Genomic DNA, 14,857 nt, shown 5'->3' with positions numbered 1-14,857 from the left:
AATGTCCGCAGGTCTAGCCCCCTTGGTAGTTGACGAGAATGCCATCATGCTCTCTCACACCGTTAGGGCAACCTTTCAAGTTAGCCCTTTCCCTCGGAATGTACACCCCCAATATAATGCAGCTAGACGCAAGGCACGAGCCCGCTCTCTCGTTGACTTTACGTACAAAAACCTGCAATTAACCACCTATGTAGATGCTGCCCAGTATGGGCGCACAGATTCATTTGTAGCTGTTGTAGCTGATCCTCATGGGAAAATTCTTAATGCAGCTTCGGTAAGACACACCACGGTAGCGGCGGCTGAACAGGCTGCCATCGCGCTAGCTATGAATGACCCCTCGCGGCCTTACATCTACACTGACTCGAGATCAGCCATACGAGCCTTTCTATCTGGCCTAATCTCGAAAGAGGCGGCGGCTATAATCAAGCAAAGACAGCCTGATGCTGTTCACACTATCGCATGGTTCCCGGCGCACATGGGATCCAATGTACATTCCAGCAAACCCAACCCGAATGAGCTAGTTCATGACCAGGCGCGAGGTGTAACATTCCGCAATGGTCCTGATACGCTAAGCAGTCGGGATTGTGAGCATAACTCTGATCCTCTACTCTCTTTTAATGAAATAGTGAAACACTATCAGCTTGGGCGCAGGCAATTCCCGCTGCCACACCCACAGCTAACTAGACCTCAATCTTCCACATTAAGAATGTTACAAACGGGATCTTTCCCATCGAGAGGAAAGTTTAGCCGCTTTGCTCCGGACATCGACCCACACTGCCCCGAGTGCAATGAAGAGTATTGCTCGTTAGCACACATGCTCTGGCAATGCTCTGCGTTACAAAACGCATCTTTTAATAAACAAGAGGACTGGGAAGAGGCCCTTAAAAGCGGCGATCCCCAGGACCAACTAAGGGCTGTCCAAAGGGCCCGCGAACGGGCGGAGGACCATGGTCTTCCGGCCCCAACGTGGGAGCGGCCCGCAACTACGACTTAGTAGTTCCTTAGGACCTTAATAAAGTTTGTTGACTGACTGATCGTTGATGAAGGTTCAGAGGTTGACATGATCATCTTAGATTTTTGCAGGGCTTTCGAAAAAGTGTCCCATAGTCTGCTGTTGTATAAGTTTGCTCATCTTCATATCGACCCGAATGTTCTAGCATGAATTCATTGTTTTTTATCTAATCGCTCACAGTTTGTCCACGTTAACGGTCTTCAATCATCTTCAATGCCGGTTACGTCTGGGGTACCACAAGGATCGGTACTGGAACCCTTGTTATTCCTTGTGTACATTAATGATCTGCCTAACAATATAAAATCTTCTATCAAACTCTTCGCAGACGATTGTATGCTATACTGTGAAATTAAAAACACTAACGATGTCCACTTATTGCAAGCAGATCTTAACTGCGTTACTGACTGGTGTACTAAATAGAAAATGGTTTTAAGCGCATCAAAATGCAAATCCATGCGCTTTTCACGTCAAGGCATCTCGCCACCAGCCTCTTACAGCATCAACGATGCTTCGTTAGCCCCGGTTACCTCGTATAAATACCTCGGTGTACATCTGACATCAAATTTATCCTCTAACCAGCATATCACCTACATTACTGGAAACGTGAACTGCATGCTAGGTTACATAAAAAGAAACTTTTCTGATGCACCTATTTCAAACTCCTTCTTTATAAAACACTGGTTCGTTCAAAGCTTGAATACGCTGCGTCGATATGGGACCCTCAAGCTAAGTCACTTACATCTGTGTTGGAAGCTGTTCAAAACCGTGCCACTTGTTTTATCCTCCACAACTATGACTGCACATCAAGTGCCACACTAATGAAAAACACTTTGTCACTACCATTACTTTCATAGCGCAGAAAAATTTCATGACTGTCTTTTTTTTAATATCTACAATCTGCATCCTGTTTTGAAAAACGCTTTGCTCCTTCCACCCACCTATGTTTCATCACGCATTGACCATCCACACAAAGTGGGCGTTCCACCTTGTCACACTACCGCTCGCTTAAATTCTTTCATTCCAACTACGTCATCCGAGTGGATTCGCTTGCCAGCAGATGTGGCACTTGCCGACGATCTCGAGCATTAAAAAAAAAAGTGTCTGCATTTCTTGTTCATGACATGTGTGCCCTTCGTTTCGTGGTCCCTCATGAACTCTGTGTTGCTGAATTCTAGTTTGCCTTGTTAGTCTTTGTTTTCTTTTCTCATTATTTTTAGCTTTCCATGGATGTGCACACTTGCTGAAATCTGTAAAACTCAGTGCAGTGAGCTATATATGTAATGCTGTGACCCATGAATGTATTTCCATTTCTTGTTATCTGTGTTATTGTATGTCTTGTTCCACTCCCCTCAATAAGGCCCGCAGGGTCATGAGGGGATTTGAAATAAATAAATAAATAAATGTTGTTTTTTGTTCACCCCAAGTTATGTGGAATACTGGCAAATGTGCAATGACCAACAAAATAACTTCGCATTTATTCTATGGAACTCTGCTATGCCAACTGAACGTTGCCAAGAATTAAAAAAGTAACTGAGGGTATTACGGTAACGGCATTCACTGCACGTTTATGGGTGTTGTTCATGGTTGTCACAGTCAGTATTTCTTGTTCATTGTGCACATATACGTCTTCTTACCTAATCGACAAAATGTCAGTGAAAAAGTTGTGGAGGATGTTGAAACATGAGCGATCAGTGGATTCAAAACAACCTAGGATTTTCATTATCTAATATATGCTTGTCCAGTAAGTGAGGTAACTATTGTTAGCTAATTAACCTTAATATTAGTTGCTGGTGCACAATAAAAAAATATCTCGACTAGCAATAACAAAAGCCTATCAACATACAGTGGGTGCTGTTTGCGTAAATCCCTTGGTTATAGTCTTTCTTGGCCACATTTAGTTGGCACGTCTGGTATGTAACTTTATAGTGATTTCCGAGGGACGTATGTAGGTTTTCTTTCTTGGGTGCATGACATTTTTTTCCTCTACTGAACTTTCCTCCACCTTGAGGGCTTCCGCAGAACTGATTTGCCGTACCCAGTAGTGTTCTCCAAAGTCAAATAGAATGCATCTTGTCTTGCTTTTTCTGTGTTTCATTCATGCATGCCTTACCTAGCATGCCCCAAAACGCGTATCTTCTGCTCCAAAATGAGCAATTCCTGCTGCAAACCTGCTCCAATGTGTCACATTTGCTGCTCTCCAAGCTGCTCCAAAACTCCCGTGGCCGCTTTCATCTCTGGCAAAGAGCATTGATACGACATCACATCTCCCTCACTCTCGGAAGTCTGTGTGATCCGCACGTTCCTTGCCTGTCAAGCTCTCACCTGTGTGCCAACTGCACCTCGGTAAGGCGAAATCAAAATGTGCCAAGCGTTTCAATGCACTCGCTTGCCCGCGAGGAGTTCATAACTCGAAGGATCGCTCAGCAGCATTCAGTTGGACAATAGTGCTTTGACATTCACAACTCGTAAGAACTGCTTAGGTGTCCTCAGATTTTTCATGTCGCGTTTCAGTATTGAGTACTAAGTTACTAGAGAAATGTCTTTGGCCAACACTTCCTGCAACGGCCATGTTACGATGGCGGCAGGCAAACATAGTGAGTTTTTTTGAACTCCCTAAGTGCTGCGAAAACATCCGAAAAATCGGGCAGTCTTAAATAAGAGAAAAACGAATGTATCCCTTTTACTGCCCCAAGGGCTTTCTAAAACGCCACAGGCGCGTCCAACATAGCCCTAAAGGCATACCAGAACACTTATTGGGGGTATCGGTGCTCGTGCTGTGATAGAAGATGGCGGATGCACACGTGTATAATTGAGGAATACATACCGTGACTGTTACAATTGCCCCCTTCCCACTCATGGTATGCTTCACCGCAGCACTTTGCATATGCTTCACCGTTTAACACTTCTGTATTGAGGCGAAGCTGACTTTCAGGAATCAGCATTATGCAACGCGCCATGCTTTCGTGCTTTGAAGCCATTGGTGAGGATTACAAAGGCGGAATCGACATTGCTAACAGTGGTGAATTGTTTAAATGAAAAACGCGGCACCGAACAGCAGGAAGCTAGGTAGTGGCCTAGCGTTGCCGCAGTGGTGGCTACAGCTGCCAGTAGATCTGCGTACGAGAGCGCCGGTTCGAGGTGGCGAGATAATCAAAATGGTAGCGGTGGTGGCTTCGATTAATGCTGTTTTGGACCTGCGGTCATGAAAAAAAGTCATTGATTGAAATTGTTTTCATACTTTCTGCCAATCCCAGCATAGTGCAGGATGTAGAAGTGTTAGGTAGGGTAAAGTGCAGTGATCATAGGTTAGTGAGGTCTAGAATTACCTCAATTTGAGAGAGAAAGAGTAAAATTGGTCAAGAAGAAACAGGCCAACCTAGACGCAGTAAGGGTAAAAGCAGACCTGTTCAGGCTGGTGCTTGCAAACAAATATTCAGCCTTAGAACAGAGAGATGATGACATAGAGGTAATGAATGAAACCATAACTAGGCTGGCTTCAGAAGCAGCAATTCAAGTAGGAGGTAAGGTACTAAGGCAATTCGTAGGTAAGCTCTCCTAGGTAACAAAGGACTTAGTAAAGAAACAACAAAGCATGAAAGGACCCAACTCAAAAGATCAGATAGAATTTGCGGAACTGTCAAAACTGATCAACAAGGAGAAAGTAAAGAATATTTGAAATTATAACGTGAGGCTGAGAAGCAGTAAAAAATGGATGCAGCATGAAATCAGTGCGAAGGAAACTTGGCAGAGGACAAACCAAGATGTATGCACTGAAAAATAAGCAGGGTAATATCATCGGCAATCTCGAAGCTATAGCAAAAACAGCAGAAGAATTCTATACTGACCTGTACTGTACCAAGAGCAGCCATGCTACCTCTATTCGAAGTAGTGATGAACAGGTTATAGAAGCTCCTCCTATAACTAGCGATGAGGTCAGAAGGGCATTGCAAGACATGAAACGAGGAAAAGTGGCAGGGAAGATGAAATAACAGCCAATCTAATTAGTGATAGCGGAGACATAATGCTTGAAAAACTGGTGGCCCTTTATATGAACTGTCTATCGACTACAAGGGTCCCAGACAACTTGAAGAATGCCAACATTATATTAATCCATAAAATGGGGGACAATAAAAAATTGAAAAATAATAATCTCATTAGCTTACTCCCAGTATTATATAAAATATTCACCCAGATAATCTACAATAGAATAAGAACAACACTGGACTTCAGTCAACCAAGGGAACAGGCTGGCTTCAGGAAGGCACACTCTACAATGGATCGCGTCCATGTCATTAATCATGTATTAAGAAATCCGCAGAGTACAATCAGCCTCTCTGTATGGCTCTCTGTATGGCTTTCATAGATTACGAAAAGGCATTTGATTCAGTCGAGATACCAGCAGTCATAGAGGCATTACATAATCAACGAGTACAGGACGCTTATGTAAATATCTTGGGAAATATCTACAGAGATTCCACAGCTACCTTAATTCTCCACAAGAAAAGTAGTAAGATAGGTATAAAGAAAGGGATCAGACAAGGAGACACAATCTCTCCAATGCTATTCATTGCGGGCTTAAACTGGGAAGACTTAGGAGTGACGAGCAATGGTGAGAATCTTGGCAACCTTCCATTTGCAGATGACATTGTCCTGTTCAGCAACGCTGGGGATGAATTACAACAAATGATTGAGGTCCTTAGCAGAGAGTGTAAAAGTGGGGTTGAATAATATGCAGAAAACAATGATAATGATCATTAGTTGGAGAAGGGAACAAGAATTCAGGATTGCCAGTCAGCCTCCAGAGTCTGTGAAGGATTACATTTACAGTCGCCGACCTCACGGGGACTCACGGACCTTACGGGGACTGCGGAAGTGTCCGAATAAACAGGAGTCCGAAAAAGCAGATTAAGAAAAAAAAGAAATCCTTTATTTCCACGCACTTATTCAGACTCGGCAGTAGGCTTGAGGAAATCGTGAATGCGCCGTTGCACGCTGTTCCGTTTACGCGCAATCAGATAAGCCTGGATCTCGGAGAGGGTCGTACGGTTACTATAGGCGGCTGAGAGCACAGTCACTGCTTGTGCACGCTCCGCATGCGACGGCAGCATAGCACATGGTGCGTCATCTTCCGACTCGGAGTCATAGTCCGGCGGTGCAGCAGAAACCTGATGAATGATCTCGCTGTCGTCGAGTTCTGAGCATGTCAGTACAGCAGTGTGAGCACCTGTGAAACTGTCAAATGAGATGGTGTCTGGAACCACTGCACAGGTCTCGGCAGAACACTTCCGGCGTCAGTAGGGTGCACATCAGAAGGTGACAAATGCTAGGCCTCCCGGCACCCGCTTGCCGGCATTCCCCAGTGCAGTCTGCGCGGGCACTGTCAGCGCCATTAGACATTTGACGCGATGTTTCCGTATACCACGTTGCATCACTGCAACCTAGACACAGCACACAAAGCAAACATCATCATGCCGATACCAGTCGCACAAACGAATAATGTGACCTACTCACAGCGTCGTGCACAAAGAAACAAACAAATAAGCTGCTGGATTGTCTTGACATGGCTTACTAAGCTAAGACCGGAACTGCTGTAGCCACGAACCACGCAGAAATGATGATGATGAGCGGGGATTTGCAGTAGCGCCACTTCGTGGGGCAGCAAGGAGGCTTCGTTCAAAACAAAAATGGCATTCAGCAAGTCGAACCAGGCACCAGTCAGAGTTGGTGCATGGTGCTTTCGATCGAGTTGGCTCAAGGAGTGTTTGAAAAATCGGACGACAGGTTGCAAGGTGTCCAAGCTTTCGGCAGTTATACATTATGGTCTATGGGGAGAATGGCGGTGGAGCGAAGCAGACCGAATAATCGAGCATGTCCGAATTTTTGGAGTCCGAGAAATCAGTCAGCGACTGTAGTTAGGTCAAGAACACACAGGGGACCCTGATCGTAAGGAGGAAATTTACAGAATAATGGGTTGGAGTGCACAGGGCAGACATTGCCAGATCCTGACTGGAAGCTTACCGTTATAATTGAAAAGGAACGTGTACAATCAGTGCATTCTACCAGTGCTAACACACATATGGCAGAAACTTGGAGACTGAGAAGCTCGAAAAAAGTTAAGGACCATGCAAAGAGCGATGGAATGAAGAATGTTAGGCATAATGTTAACACAGGAAGAGAGCAATGTGGATCAGAGAGCAAACGGGGATAGCCAATATTCTAATTGACAATAAGAGAAAAAGGTGGAGCTGGGCAGGTCATGTAATCCGTAGGTTAGATAACCGGTGGACCATTAGGGTTACAGAATGGGTGCTAGGAGAAGGGAAGCGTAGTCGAGGATGGCAGAAGACTAGGTGGGGTGATGAAACTAAGAAATCAGTTGGCGCAGTACAGGGGTAATTGGAGATCGCAGGGAGAGGCTTTCGTCCTGCAGTGAACATAAAATAGGCTGCTGCTGCTGCTGCTGCTGCTGCTGCTGCTGCTTATGATGATACATTGACTCTATGGAGTATGTGGAGGTGTCGCGAAGGCGTGTGAATTATTGGGCATGTCCAAAAAATTTGGGTGTTTGGAAAATCAGTCGTAGACTACAATAATGCTCAGCGCTTGTGTTTGCCTCTCTTAATTCCTGTCCTCATTTCTTGTCTTTCACATAATGGAACCTAACCAACTAGCCCAGCTATCAGTCATAATGTTCATATATTGAGCATCTTATGTTGGGTATTTTACCAGGCGAACATCTCCGTAGCTAATTAAAATGTATCTCGTAATGCTATGAATAAATGATTGAGTGAACCAATGAAATCTTTGCAGATTGCAGTGTGTCAAGTGGTGCCAAACCAAAGGTAGGAGCAGCTCCATCGCGGCTAGCAGCCCAGTTTTCAGACACCTCGTCAGTCCTGCAAGGCATCGGCCGGGGGTTGCCAATGCCAGGTATAAGGGGCACACAGAGCCCAGGGAGTGGCTCCACTTTCCAAATGCCAAGGCAGCCCCGCACTGAGCCAGCTTACATCAAGATCCGAAAGCCATCGTCTCCTGATGACTCTGTGGGCAAAGGTAGGTTGGTTCTGTGTGGGCTGAGTAATAAATGGGGTGGTTGGTTTGAGTTTTAAGTACTCTGAATTGGAGAGGCAGTCACAGGGTACAGGTATAGAAAGACAAAGCACGATCAGTGACTTTCTAGTTGTGCTTTGTTATTCTGTAGCCTATTCTGCTATTCTGTAGTTATTCTGTAGTTATTCTGTTATTCTGTAGCTTTGTTATTCTGTAGCTGTTCTTCGTGCTGTGCTCAACGATTTATCCCTTCAGTAAGGTGTTGCAGGCTTTTCTTTTAGTTTCTACCATCTTCACTACGGTGCCCATGCAACCCTTCCTAGGGCTTATTCACAACAGTGACTTGCAAAGATCGCGTAAACAAGTTGGTCGTGAATGGTTGCTTTGGTCGAAAAGTGACCATTCAGCCACGCTATTATAGTCGCAGAACTGCTCAATTAGCAGTGCAGGGTGCAGGAAATCTGTATATGCTGACGCTCTAGTTTCATGGAGATGTTGGTACAGGCAGATACGAACGGGGCCTAATGCAAGACGTTTTGCTGTAACGCCGGGCAGGTCACACAAGCTGGTTAGAACACAGGTTTCTGTGAGCCGCTTCTTGGCGCCAGTGACAGTTTGCCATGCAGCCTCTGTCACTTGCCGATGTGAATGTGTCCTTGGGATGTTGAACCTCCATAAATTATAATTGCACCATTTCTCGCAACACTTCTGCACTACATTACATCTACATTAATGACTTACCCATGAACATATCTTCCAGCATCCAGATGATGTCATTGTTTACTGGGTTAAGGATCTTAATGACCATTTCACCCGTAAAAACATCCGTAACATTCTCATTCCCCGTTTAAATGACTAATGACCATGAACTCGACTAAAAACGAAGTAGTTGCATTGATTCACAGGCAAACTACACCTAACTTCGCTTACTGTATAAATAATGCAGTATTACTTAAATACCAGTCTAACAACCTTACTCCTTGAAAGGGCACATAACTGCTGTTTGATTTTTAAAGCATCGAAAATAGTGATATCATATTTACTCACATAATGAAGGCACACTTTCTTCTAAATATGGTAGAACCTCGTTGATATGTTCCCGTTACGTACGTTTTCCCAGCGCCAAGATTTGCAATTGAGAACACAAAAATGATCCAGTAGTGTTACGCTCATTTTTACCAGTTCATTCGTTCCTGGAAAATAAAATTTTTCGGCACCAATGTTGAGTACGTCACCAAACTGCAATTGTATGCTACGTTTTCCAGCTGCTAGATCCCGTGCGAACACCAAAAGGCGTGAGGCGCGCACAATCGAGAACGGTATATAGCCGCCCGTCTCATGTGAAAACTACGCGCACAGCTTCTTATTCTGGCAGCAAGAAATCTCCGCCCGGGTCATTGCAAACTGCATTCACAGCTATCGCCGTCAATCCTATTGCGATAAGCATCTTTACTTATCTGTCTTACAGTGCATGGTGTGTAGTGCCATTGGTAGCGTACTGCCCGATTTTAGTAGCCAATAATTCAAACGCGCTGCCGTTCCCTGCTGCATGGGGCACGATGTGGGCACCAAGTCTAGCTTCAGCGGCATCCGGTGGTGCCCACGAGCTCGATTTCGCTTCGGTTTCCCGTCGCCCTCTTAATACACCACGGAATAGAAAAACAACAAAACGCGTCTCGGGCCGCCGCAGCACCACCAGCTCGACATGCGTCGACGTCTCATGCCGCAAGAATCCACGCTGTGCTTCACAGTACTTAGATGTCAGCGATAGTTGTCTTTCAAGAAAATTTCCTTAGTTACTTCGGATTTTATGTTTTCCCGGCTAGTACGCTTTTCTCGCGGGTTTTTCCAAAACATATGAATGAGGTTCTACTGTATTTACACAAAATTAGAAACTGCATTCATAATACAGGTTAAAATTTTCACCGATATTTTTTTTTCTGCGGCCACTTGAAGTAGGAAACACACTACAATCAGGCATCCTAAGAGCGCCTGACACACCAGAACAGAACACCAGCTGGATCTGAGGCATTTTGCTGGTCCGTAGGGTCGGATTGGATGCCTGGCGTCCAACAAAAGCAAGAGACACTGTACAATTTGGTGACCGATAATAGTGTCTGATGTGGCAGAACTGCAGTCGGATCTGAGGTGTTTTGCTGTGTAGTACCGGATCAGACACGTGGCGTCTCAACAAACTGGGCAAGAAACAGACAACCGCACAGTCTTTTGGCCACAGTCAATGACAGTGCGGCTGGCTTGTGATGTTCTGCGACGTTCCCTCTACGGAGGCAGCACAACAGGAGGGTTTCTCACCACTCCGAGTGTTGTTCACCTTGGTTGAGGCGTTCACCTTCATTGTTGTCCACGGCGTCATAAAAAATGGCTACAATTTGCTTCTGACACGAAATAGTTACTAATTGAATAAAATGATCTTGAAAGCTTACCTTTTCTGCAAGGCAACGCCTCATACTAAGCCACTGGCGAGATTGGGAGCCACGATGTGCGGGAATTTCGCGGGTGGACAGTGCACACTGATTGTTTGAGCGAGGCTGCTCGCTTGGCTTGCACTTTTGCTCTTCACATCTGCGATCTCGAGTAAAGAGATTGTATTTAATTATGCCTGATATAAGTGCGTAATTGTTAATTGTGTTGGCAAGAATAAGGACTCTTTGACGAACTTGGGCTGGATCGCAAGTGCCGTTGGCTGAGCTGTTCCAGTCTGTGCGAGTGACAAACCCTTCACAACATCAGTGGAGTCGGTGGACGACACGCCGTTGTGAAGGGTTCGTTGCTCATGCAGATGTGATATTTTACAATGTTCATGTAAAGTGAAGCAGCGTTGAGCAAGGTTGTTTGTTTTGTCACCATCTGTTTTTCAATGTGGTCAGTAAAGTCTTGCTTTTCATCTTCAATTTATAATTACGGCCTTGCTTTAGTAATGTCAGTGGATAATGACTTGTCACCCCTACAGCATAGTTGAGTAGTTACTTTGTTGGTGGGGCCTGTGGAAAACAAGAAGTCGTGCAGCTGCTTTCCTCTTGTCATTGTTGCTATCTGTCCTCGTTTACATTTTTTTTATGCTAAGATTGTATGGCTTACAATCTCTACTGCTTCAGTCACCAGTGTAGGCCTTTGGGCCACTCTCACATCCTGAAAAGTGCTGGGAAGCGTGATGTAGTCAGCTACATAGCCAGGGAATGACTCAGTCTCTGCACCGACGTGTGAAGAGCCGCTCTGCATCACATATGTGCTGCATATCTGCCAACTTTCTTCAATTTTGAGTGAATTTTACTAAATTAAGCACAATCTACGATTTTACAAACGTTGCACCAAGTTTAACGAAAAATAAAATTCTGTTTGCAAAAATGTCTTGAACTTCCTTTGGTACAGGATTTCAAGAAATGTATGCAAAAAATAAATTGTGATTGTACCTGTGCTTGCCCTCCTGTAGCAGTGCAGATGCCTTGTAGTACCAAAGGTGTACCTGCTGTCAGTACCGTATTTGCACGATCCTACCGCACCACCGCTTGTAATGTGCACTTATATTACTGGCTAAATAGAAAAAGAAAATAACTTGGTGCCTATTCTACCGTGCACATCAAGTAACGAAACTTGACGTGTACTGTGTTGAAATGATTTTATGGAACATAATATAGACATACAGACATGCACACTGGTGAATCTTGGTGGCTAGTCACTATTGGAGCCCGACGACACCTCCTTTTTGCTGTCTACTGACCGCAGAAAGTCATTTCTAGTTCCATTTAATGCATTAGAAATGCCACACTTCTTGAAGGCTAGCGTAACCACCATCTGCGGGAGGGCATTCCACGCAACATAGAGCCACCTTGCGATGTCTCCGATTGTCGCCTTCTCAGACGACCCATTCTATGACAGTGTGGCTAGCTACCTTGCATTGAACTTTTTTTTAGTAAGAATCTGTGTCGTTTTTTATTTTCAGTAGAATTAGTTATGATTGTAATGCATATGCAAATTTGAACGCACCTTTTATTGAAAGAAGGTGCATTAGAATTGTGCAAATATGGTAAGTTTACATTAAGAAGCATTCCTGGTGTTGGCACAATCAGCAGCAGCAAGTTCGCTGCAGTCATTTGTCTGAAAACAATGTTGCCGGTCTCAGCTGTTCCAAGTTTCCTGCTGCTTGTGCGCTGCGTCTAAAAGTAAATCATCGTTTATAAAGTGGTTATGCATCCCAAAAGATGGTGGCGAGCTCACAGCAAGTGAAACAGAACTTGGGAGACGGTTACGCTTCGCTTTTTAAAGACGAATGTGATAGGATTAAAGGGTTACTTTCCTTTGGTTACAGGAGCTGCCCTGAGAAATTTGGCGTCAGTGCGAACATTGTTTGACTTCTTAACGAATTTTATCAATTCTTTACTTCCATCGGGAGTTTTTGCTCATGTTCAACGCACGGTCAATGCACAAACGCCGCCACCACTGTATTTTCTACGTAATGGGACCCTTCAAGCTATCGCTTAAAATTCTGTCAGAACCCATCTCACAATGAATGTTTGTGTTAATGGGATTAGCATTAAAGCAATGTAGCATTGCTACATTGTATTGTGCATACTATACATTGTACAATGTATTGGCCACTGTTAAAACTCGCTATGTATGAGGGGTGTATGCAGCCAAGTGGAGTCCTGTTGCTCTGAATTCCTGTTGCTGCTGCTTGTGGCAGTGACCAGTTTGGCCAATGTGCACTTAGTACAGCTGAGCATAATCTTGCAGACGACTTCTGGGGCACAGCAGATGAATGCGATGATGTGTATTGCTAACCGCATTAGCGGCGACTGTCATTTTCTTCCACTTTGGGCTCCCACTGCTGCTTGCGTGCATAAGCAGCAGTCCCCCAGATGCCAAAATACACATATGCTTGCCGCATCGGCCTTGCATTTGCTGCGCCTCGCGAGGAATGGTGGTTTGCACCTACAAGATCTATAAGTGGGTGTGACAGTCTGCGTCCACTTGGTTCACTGATAGACGTTTTGACAGGCATCATCTCGGGCTTTGTTATTGATAGTGCTTCAAAGTGCTGAAATATTGGTATACACAATTTCGATATTTTTTAGAACCATTAGGTCAGCGCATAAAAAGCAAAGAAAAAGTATATTCTTGCTTGACACAAATCTGCCTTACCAAGTATTGATTGTGCTACGCCGTTGCTCAGTAACCTGGCGTGTGGAAACACGAGGCAGGCAGAGCCCGATAAAAGAGTAGTAATGTCAACGTTCACCAGGAGATATGGGTTCGGCCAGAATTTTTATGAATTCTAAAGTTTGCAGGTTGGCAGGTAGGGCACTCTCATAACTTAAATATCAAACAATAAGCAGCAAAACAGCTAGTGACCAAAGCTATAAATCTTTAGTGTTCCCTCTTTCAGTGGGCATTCACTCGTTAGTGGCTTCAGCCACTAACACGTCAGTGAGTGCCGACACTTGCTTTGGATGCTACCAGTAAGTCTTTTAATGCACACCTCGATGCAGCAATCACACAGCTGCAAATTATCAGGTGAATGTGTTCATGTGACAATCTCACTGCGTTTTCTGAGTGCACCACAGGTTCACTGCGAGCCCGTTGACAGACTCGCTTCTTCCCAGCAGTGCTGGTCCATGGGGATCTTGCATTGTAAGGTAGGACACCACTGAGTTGAATTTATTGAGGTGGACATACGGAATGGAGCTGACACTCTTAAAGTGCCACTAGTTTCAGCAGTGGGCTCGGTGTTCACTGCTACAAATTTGATTTCCGGAATTATTACAGCAAAGCGCTCGTCTTGTACTGTGAAAGTAAATAAGTAAAACGAAATGAGGTGAAGTGGTGGTTTCAATATTATGCTTGTCCTATTTTCCAGGAATGGGAAGAGGCACCTTCTGAATGTTCCAACGATCCCGTCAATGTGCCTTACGTCGAGAAAACTGTGATGCAGCTGGTGACACTGGGACAAAGGGTGTCTTCAACATTTCCTTTTAAAAATTCTAGGGTACCTGTTTGTTTTTGTTCATGTCAGAAGTCTTGACCTGTTTCGTTGTGTGAAGTAAATGTACCAGTTTTATGCTTCACGTCTTCGTTTGTGCTTTTACATCTGGTTTCAAGCACCCTAATTTTACTGTTTCACTGGCTAGCTGGCAGATAACACATGGTTTCCCAGTTGTGTTCTGTTGGGCTGCCATCACCTATGAAAATATGGTCATGTGCAGCATAAGGCAGCGCTGCTGTACAGGTGTTACATGTGCAGCAGCACTCGTGAAAGACAACGGTAGGGGCCTTGTGCAGGAAGACGGTAGGGACCTTGCGCAGGTAGGGGCCTCGCACAGGAACTGTAGAAAATACTTTGGCTATTGCCTGTGTGCAGCATCCTCATGTATTCATGCAGTTTCGAAACAGTGCAGATTAGTATGCATCATTCAGATGCTGCCGTGTAACAGTACAGATTATTATCGTAGAACTAGGTGGGTATTACATACCATGTGGCTCGAAGCTGTTAACTCTTCTAATATCCTCTTCAGGTATAGTTTCGTATATTAAAAACACTGGAAATGTGTGCTCTAACCAAGCTTGCGCTAGTTGGTATGGATATAGGTAGTTTAATGTAGAGAAGGCAAGGGACAGAGTGTCTGCCACTTCTAGTCTGTTTTTCACTGCCGATAGACTTCTTATTGTCAGCATCCGTGCAGCTTCACAGAAAGCTGGACTGGGCTTATGCCACCGTAGTGAAGGATAGACTTGAGCATAAGTTCCAATGTGAACTATTTTGAAACTACTACAATGTGT

At 44.6% G+C, this 14,857-nt stretch overlaps 1 protein-coding gene across 2 annotated transcripts in view; it reads left to right on the top strand.

Moving 5' to 3' along the window:
* The window catches only part of LOC126530290 (protein maelstrom homolog), a 47,598-nt gene extending 33,453 nt beyond the window's left edge, over positions 1–14,145 (top strand). For both annotated transcript variants that reach the window (XM_050177606.2, XM_055070288.1), the window contains 2 exons: positions 7,823–8,065; positions 13,938–14,145. In XM_050177606.2, coding sequence (XP_050033563.2) covers positions 7,823–8,065; positions 13,938–13,960 — 266 coding nt within the window. In that variant the 3' untranslated portion in view covers positions 13,961–14,145. The remainder of the gene's footprint in view (positions 1–7,822; positions 8,066–13,937) is intronic.
* Positions 14,146–14,857: the final 712 nt, after the last annotated feature.

Source organism: Dermacentor andersoni, chromosome 5, assembly GCF_023375885.2.
Source record: "Dermacentor andersoni chromosome 5, qqDerAnde1_hic_scaffold, whole genome shotgun sequence".
In the NCBI taxonomy this organism is placed as follows: domain Eukaryota; kingdom Metazoa; phylum Arthropoda; class Arachnida; order Ixodida; family Ixodidae; genus Dermacentor; species Dermacentor andersoni.
Note: the sequence above shows the minus strand (reverse complement) of the source record. Positions and strands in the feature narration are given on the sequence as shown.